The sequence below is a fragment of the Olea europaea genome, chromosome 3 (assembly GCF_002742605.1).
Source record: "Olea europaea var. sylvestris chromosome 3, O_europaea_v1, whole genome shotgun sequence".
NCBI classification, from domain to species: domain Eukaryota; kingdom Viridiplantae; phylum Streptophyta; class Magnoliopsida; order Lamiales; family Oleaceae; genus Olea; species Olea europaea.
Genome location: NC_036239.1, coordinates 3039859 through 3048591, shown reverse-complemented (window position 1 = coordinate 3048591; position 8733 = coordinate 3039859). Strand labels below are relative to the sequence as shown.

Here is an 8733-nt window from a genome sequence, read left to right as displayed (position 1 = left end):
TTATTCAATCTTTTACAGAATTTCTCCTTATATTAAAACTGTTTATTTCAAGGTATATTCATGTTTCGTAACGTTTCGGGTTATTAGAATTCGGGGCGTTACAACATAAGAGATCTCATATGTGACCATTGAAAAACATTTTTTGATTCCAAATCGGCAGGGAAGCAATTCCCTACCAGCAGTCATTGACAATCTTCATTTTCTCAATCAAAATTTTAAGTACCAGTGAATAAATGAAGACGCTCCATTTTAGGTTCTTGGAAATGTTTCTTTACAACATTCAGAAAACCATAAATGGTCCAAAAGTATCCTATAGTGCACTTCCCAGACATATTTGATTGAAATAACCAGGAAATAAAAATATGACTCTCCTCAAGTGTGACTGACTTTGTAAATAGCCAACTGAGTCAAGAAGTTATAGCATAAAAGTAACTAGTATCTATTGCACTATTTCACAAGATAATCCTTAATGACACAACCTTTCAGATGCATTGAATTATACCAAAAATTATGTCTTTTTCATCTTAATATTGTAACATTAAAGAACTTTTTTTCTTTTTCAACTAGCAAATGTACGAGTTATGTTCGTTTGCGGTTGTATTTACACCAACTCCTATATAAAGAAGCAGGACTTTAGCTGTTTGGCTGTTTTCTCTACCATAAAAGCGTGTTAAGTATGTTAGTGCGTGCAGACACGGTATTCCGTGGTTTCTGTTCAGAAGGAACTTAAACAAGGTGCTTGGGCTATAATAGACGTTGACCACTACAGACCCAAAAGTTAAATTAGCATCAAATTTCACACGATTTGATCTAAATATTCAAAACTTCGGTGATTGAAACAGAAAAATCTTACAAGTAAATTCTGAGGCTTGATGTCACGGTGACAAATACCAATACAATTATGTATATAAGCAAGTGCCCTGCATATCTGCACCCAGGTAAAGGAATTTATTATAAATGAAATGCAAATAGAATGGTGAAAAGTTAAAATAGTACAATCAGATCAAAATTTAATATTTTCAGTAAATTTCTAGTCCAACCAGCTAAAAGGATTATACTTACGGTAAGATATTTCAGACCAGCATCTCATTGTATCAGGACATATTTTAGATAAACAGGGTAGCAGAATGGGAATAGGAGAGCCAAAAAGGAATAATTAGGATGTGCAGATCTGTTTTCCCAGTGTCCAAGAACTTATTCATCAATCACTCATTCATATTAGAATGTTCTATAACTAATAGACAATTTCTTCCAAGATTATGCATAAACATGTAGAACAATGGTTTTTTGGCTTATCCAAGCATCCATTTACAATTTTCATTGATGAATGTAATGGAAAAGCACAACAAAATCCTGATATTAAACAACTGTTAGTTTAAATGCTTAATACACGATCCTCTTCTTGTTTTTAGCTTGCCATAACATCATAACTGGAGTAAAATTTATTCCACCTCAAGTGGAGACTGAAGTTGTAAAAATTAAATATGCGAAATGTATCTGAGTATGTCAGACAATCACAAACAGTTCAGTTAGAGGTAAAGTAGTTTTACTGAAGCAGACATTACAAATGAGAATGTAAACAAATGATACCAGAATAATCAAGGAAAACTAAACCGCACTCTGCAACAAATTCAACTTTGGTTCAAATGCCTTTGTATGAGAAATTAATATGATAAAATGATGTGCTGACAACTGCATCATAGAATTGATAAGATCCACTAACATTATATCCTATATATCAAATTTATCACCCTCTATCCAATCATGTGAGTGCATGCACACCCACACAAGAATAGAGGGACGACAACTCTGGGTACTTAACATATCAAGGCATTTAATTAGTGGAAAAATGTGATCAAGGAAAGACAATGCATAGATAGCATAGTGTATATGCAGATTTATAACTAAATAAAAAATTGAATAAACAATCAAATCCTGTACATGCCTGATAAGTATATAATTTGACATATATCAATGGCATTCGTTGGTTCATCCTGCTGTATTGCCTTGCAATACGATTAACAGTGTCAGGAACGTATTCAAGAACAAGATTCAGATGTATCTCTTCCTTGTCTGTTGTTGAAAAAAAAGAATGCTTTAGGGCCACAATGTTAGGATGGTCCAACATTTGCATAATCTGCAACTCCCTATTCTTGTAGCGTTTGTCTTGAAGAACCTTCTTGATAGCAACAATTTCTCCAGTCTCTTGGCATTTTGCCTGTTGTAAACAGTTTGAATAGCTAAAAATATATAAAATAATGCAAAACGTGTGTTTAAATCTCAAACTAGAGTCCGCAGTGCTTACTTGCACAACTACTCCAAAGGAACCAGTCCCAACAACATGTTCTGCTATGTAACTGACGGCCTGTGAATCCAAATAAAATTCATCGCAACGAAATGCAAAATAAAGATCGTGCACACCATCTGAAGTTGTAGTACTACAGATTAGCAACCACCGACCTGCTTTGGTTGACCATTTCGGCCACCAGTTGTGGTCCTAATGACATGTCCTGTTTCAGCACCCACACCATCAATTATATCAGGTTCACTATCCTGCATCATGAAAGGTGTCTTATGGTAAGTGAAATAACAACACAAGTTCATCCTAAACTAGGCATGCTAATGATATGTCCTGCTTCAGCACCCACAACATCAAGTATATCAGATTCACTACTATCCTGCATCATGAAAGATGTCTTGTGGTAAGTAAAATAACTAAAACAAGGTCATCACAAACTAGGCATCCTATGTGAAATAACGTGCGAGTGTTGGGTGGTAAAATGACAAATGTCCATAAGATGAAATTATGAATACAGAAGAAAAAGATGATGTTAAGATGGATACATACTTGTACTAAAATAGATAAAAATAAGAAAAAAGAATACAGGCCACTAAGTGGTGGTACTGTCAATTGAGGAAAAAATTAGGACAGCTTAGGTGGTTTTGTAAGTTTCCCAAAAGAAGCTCCCGTTCATAAAAGTGACGAGATCTCAGTAAAAACATATCAGAAGAGAGGGAAGACCAAAACGAACATGGCATGTGGCAGTTGTTAAGGACCTAGTTACTTTAGATCTTCCAATAGCAATAACCGAATGAAGTGGCCACAAAATATTTTCAGAGTTGATCCTAAATGTACTGGGAACGAGGATAAGTTTGTTGGCGGTGGGGGGAAAAATTATAATATTACCCAATCACAAGACTAAAATGCTTAAATTAGTACAGAAACTAGTCACTATAACAGCTACTTCACGACAACAAAAGCGGTAATAAATGGTTAGGAGATAGATTGATAGCCACTCAAAAGCTTACTCTATCATCATCAGGGTCCATTCTGTCCCTCAATCTCATTTCTAGCATCTCCTTTCCAAGCCAATCAACTGAACTAGATGATCCCTTGAAACCATTAGAAGATCTTGAACTACCAGCTCCTCCATGTCCTAGGCCAAAAGATGCCATAAGTGAGTCTGATGAGTATTAATGTACTTGTATCTGATCCGTTCAGGATAATTATTTGTGATGCAGCTATCTTCCTATCCATATGTTCTCTTTTCAGGGTAATTGTTTCTGAAGCAGCTTTCCATCTCAATGATACTCCACTGTACCTAACATATTAACAAAAATCTTGTCAAGGTTTCCAAAGACCGTGCATCTTGTCAAGGTTCCCAAAGACCATGCCAGGTAGGAATAAGAGAAGGCAAGTTTGGGTTTGGGTTTTGCTTTCAGAAATTTTTTTGGCAAGTAACACAAACAGCAGAAAGTAAAATACTTATTTTGCATTCCATACATCAAAGACCAAGTCTGCTGCCCAGGATAGAAGTATTGAGTAGAACAGTTCCACCAGGTAGAATAGAATCAGATCTCTCATATATATTTCAACAAATTTCATGTAAACCAACAATAGCAACCACAAGCAGATAAGATTGGGCAGAACAAGTTGGTTATATGGCCCTTTGCCACCAAATATTTCGAATGAGTTAGTTAAATGGAAAAAGATCCATATAATATTGTAAATATCAACACAGAAACATATGATGGGAAGCAGGGAAAATGTGTAATCTCTTGAACAATTGTTCCATTTCAGTATTCAACAAATGTAAATGGTAGAGTGACATTGTTATTACAAAAGACTATGAAATTCTCCAAATAATTTATATAGATCTTATCAAAGCTTCATGATTTTAGTGTTGTTATGCTACCACAGTTACAATATGGAAGTGTCTTTGCCAAGACATAATACAATCTGGAAAATAGAATACAAGCCTCCAAGTCCAACTATACGAAAAAGTAAATAGCGATGCATGCTTTTTGTTTCATGGAGCAATATCTTAGCCAAAATTTCTCTTGGGGTTATCTATTTGAAAGTAAAATGCATTATATCTTCTTAAAGGATGGTTATTGGAAACACTACCTTTCTACCACATGCAGCATTCTGCAGATTATTTACAGAAAACTAGATTGTATTCAAAAGTCTATGATATGAAACACTCCGGATAATTTTCATTTATTTATCTTTTGGTTGGTATATGGAAAGATTTCTAAGCCCGAGATTGATCTCTTCAGGTCTTGGCCGTTATGGCCTTTTAATTGATTTTGACGATGGAGAATTTTCATTGGCTCTATAATTGAAACGAGTGACAAGACACCTATGCAAAATACAACTATACAAGTGCTTGACAAGACAAGATACTATCTGGAAAGGTAAACTCAAGCTTTTAAGTCCAACTACATTAAGTAGTGATTGCACGTGTTCAGTGCTTAAAAAGGGTTAAATTAATATCAAGGTCTTTGTCTCTGTCAGCCTATGTGTCAGCTTGAGCACTTTAAGTTGTAAGCGTCAATGAATCAGTGAAGAAACAAAAAAAAATGAACACATTTAAAAATCTGTAAATAACATAAGATTTCAATGAATTTAAGAACCTACTTTGTGAATAGAAATGTAAAAGGTATAAAAAGATCATTACTCCTACTAAAATTAAAAAAGTGCAACTTCAATTGAGGGGTTTTTCGCATTAAGTTGTAAGAGGCAGGGCAAGTCTGGTTTCGCTTGCTCTCTTCTATAAATTTCAATAATTTCCTTTCTGGTTTATAGAGTTGTGATTTCTTTAAAGCAACTCAGAAGAAAACCTTAAAACAGTAGGGATCTATTAAAAAGGCCAGAAAGTTGAGGTAATTAAAAGAAAGGCACAGAAATGGGCATGACCCGAGCTCTTAGCAATACTCAATTAGTATCAAAGCTGAGATCCTAAAATGCAGCAGTGAATTTTCTAGTCTTTAAACTTTTAGCTCATCAAAGGACTATAATTCGAAAATAGAATCCAAGATATGGGTACAATTCACAATTCCTCCTCCCGAACTATTTTAGCAACCAAACAAATATACTGAGAAGATGGTGACTGATACAGCATTAGATAATTTGCCGTGTACTTCCAGATAAAAACAATTTACGTAATCAAGTAGATCTAAGTCTCACTCCACTATAATTTATCTACACAATAATCCTGCCAAGTTAATGAAGTTTCCCTCTTCTTTAACTTCATCGGATTTACTCCGATAGCAAATAAAAAGAACATCAAACTATTTCAAGTTTCAAATTCCGTAAAAAAANTACCCAACCCTTCAACTCCCAAAAACAAAACAAAACAAAAAAAAGTATACACTACTTGCAACTATTATTTTTAAGCAAGCCTCACCAAATTGGAGATTTTGAAGGGGTAAAAAAAAAGAAAGAGAGAGAGAGATGATATCAGAACCAAAGAGCGTGCAATGTTGGTATTGATTACAATTGCATTCTTTTTCCGTTATTACTTTTTCTTTTCTCTATCCCTAATTTCAACCGTATAAAGTGATATGTATGTGACTCTGTGTTTTGACGGCGTTGTGCACACACTGACAAATCTTCTTCATTTACGACTACGGGAATAGAATACTGTCAGTTAACAAAACTTTCAATAATACCTGTTTAGGGAGAAATACAGTTTAATAGCCTAAATAGAACCAGGATTTTCCAAATTAGTCTAAGAAATAAAAACATTTGAAAATTAGTCTCCAAACAATCAATTTTCCAAAAATATCCTTAATAGAGAAATTGCAACCAAAGCCACTACAATATCTAAAAACCTTCAAATAGGTCCTCAAGAAAATATAGATCATAAATCTTTAATAAATTTAGATCCAAATACTATACAAAATTTTATTGACTTAAAAAATGCTACAAAAAATGAATTAACCTATTTGGAAGAAGATCTGAAAGACTTTTTTATAGAATATTTAGACCCAAAACTAAAAAATAAAAATGATTCCATAGATGATGAAGCAATCAAAATGGAAAAAGATATATATAAATTAATTCTTAATTTAAGAAGAAGAATTAAAGAATTAAATATAATTATTCAAGAAAAAATATTGGTAAAAAATAGTGAATTTTATAAATTCTATTGTGATATTTTAAATATTTATGAAGAATTTAATTGGCTCAAAAATATTAACCCCTCCGCTGCACACTCCGACGAAATGGTATCAGAGCCATGTTACGAACTAAAAACCATGATGAATATAGTAGATGAAGAGAATATAATTGAAGAATTTTTGAAAAAAGTTGAAAAACATAAAAAACCTAGTTATCCTTATTTGCCTAAAAATACCACAAATGAAAATTTTGGAGATATACATAAAAGATTAGAAAACCTAGAACATAATCTACAAATAGGAAATGCTTTATTAGATAAAGATCTTAGAGGAAAAGAGGAAGGAGTTGAAATAGATAGTCTTGGAAGAAGAATTGAATTTACAAGAAGAATGATAGAAATGTGGTGCAAAGAAGCATTAGAAAATAAGAAAGCTTATAAAATAAGAAAGAATTCATTATGTTGTTATAAAGATAATGGCCAAGTTGAACAATTTGGATGCCATAAGAAGAAATATAAACCATATAAGAAATATAAAAGGAAGTTCAAAAACTATAAAAAATTCAATAAAAGGAATTTTAAACCATATAAAAAATATTTCAAGAAAAGAAATTGGAATAAGAAATTTAAACCAAGAAACATTAAAAAATGTAGATGTTTTATTTGTAATGAAGAAGGACATATTGCCCCTCAATGTCCTAAAAAGAAAGATAAACAAAATATAAAAACTCTTAGAATTTACGAAAAATTTCAAGAAGATAGTGATATAGAACCAATTGAATATTTTGAAGATTTAAGTAGTGAATGTAGTAGTATTTATGAATTATATACATCTTCATCAGAAGAAGATTATGAGGAAATAGTATATATGAATCAGGAGATACAACAATCAGAAATAGAAATAGAAACAACTGAAGAAGTTGAAGATTCGATAGAAGGTATTAATCAAGAAATTATTTTGACATTAAAAAATACGCAGGAATTACTAAGAAGATATTAGATCTACAGGAAAAAGATGTATTCCATCAAGGATTTTTAGGAATTTTACCAAGGGTAAATAAAACAATTGTAAGTATGAATTATAGAGAAATATCTATCAACATAGAAGATACTATAGGAAAAGCAAGAATTCCTATAATCACAAAAGAATGGGTAAAACAAAAACTATCCAAAATCCCAGAAAATGTAAGGAACAAATTAAAATGTATTGAATTAGGAGGAGTCCAGACAATGGTAAAAGGATTCTTTAGAGAAGGTATGAATATACCAATAGAAATATACTGTATGGACAATAGAATCTTACAAGATCCTATAGATGCTCTATTAGGAACAGTTGTAGGAAATTTAGTCTATCAAAAGATAATATTTACAGTAAAACCAAATTATGCAATATCATTAAGTGATGAAATTATTGACCAAAGTTTCAATCTATACTATAGAATTGGAAACTTAAAGATGTTACGAAGAAGTAAGGCTATTAGTATAAGTATAAAATCAATTTTTGCTTTTAGTACTAGCCATCATCACAATTTAAGGAAAATAACTGATAACATAATCATACATGAAGATTTTGAGGAATTAGCACAATACGTACCTCCTAGGAAATATCAAGAACATGAAGTAACGATACCAGAACAAATAATACTTGATTTCCATGAACAAGCTAGAGAAATTAACTCTGAAGGAAAATTAATAAGAAGAAATAGTGTCAGCTTAGAAGGAGACAATCTTATTGCAAGATTTCCCTCTAGACAAGACTTTAGGATAAGCAGACTTAAGAATTTGAGTATTAATGAACCATCAAGTTCACAATATTCCATTAAGACAAGATATGTAAACCAAGAAGGATTTAAGAAAAATCTTCTTGTCCTTATAGATACTGGAGCAGATAAAAGTCATGTAAATGCCAAGTTTGTTAACCATCTAATAGATTTTGAAATACCGGAACCATATATATTTAAGGATTATTTAGGAAATAATCTTGAAATAAGAAAATATGTTAAATTTCCTCTTATACTTGTAGGAGAGGACCAGAAAGAATATACTAATGAAATAATTCTATATAAAGATGAATTATATGGAGTAGATCGTTCACCTATTCTATTAGGAATGAACTTTCTTGAAAAATATAGTCCTTACAAAATTTGTCAAGGATATTTGAAAATAACAGTTGACGATAATCCAATTATCATTCCAAAAATAGATGAAAATATGAAATCATTGTTATCATGGAAAGAATAATAAGTACTAATCCCATGAGTCCATATATTGAAATTACACTCAATATAAAAAATTATTGTAGAATTAAATTTCATGCTTACTTAGATAC

General features: G+C 32.0%; 1 protein-coding gene across 1 annotated transcript; it reads right to left on the bottom strand.

Annotated features, from left to right (window-relative positions):
- Nucleotides 1-781: 781 nt before the first annotated feature.
- Nucleotides 782-3782, bottom strand: LOC111382159 (shaggy-related protein kinase kappa-like). The gene is made up of 5 exons (XM_023006049.1): nt 3310-3782; nt 2461-2553; nt 2306-2365; nt 1946-2218; nt 782-928 (listed from the first exon to the last, which is right to left on the bottom strand). Exons 1-5 carry the CDS (start codon nt 3454-3456, stop codon nt 797-799), a joined length of 705 nt encoding a protein of 234 aa, XP_022861817.1. The 5' UTR covers nt 3457-3782; the 3' UTR covers nt 782-796.
- Between the last annotated feature and the right edge of the window lie 4951 nt (nt 3783-8733).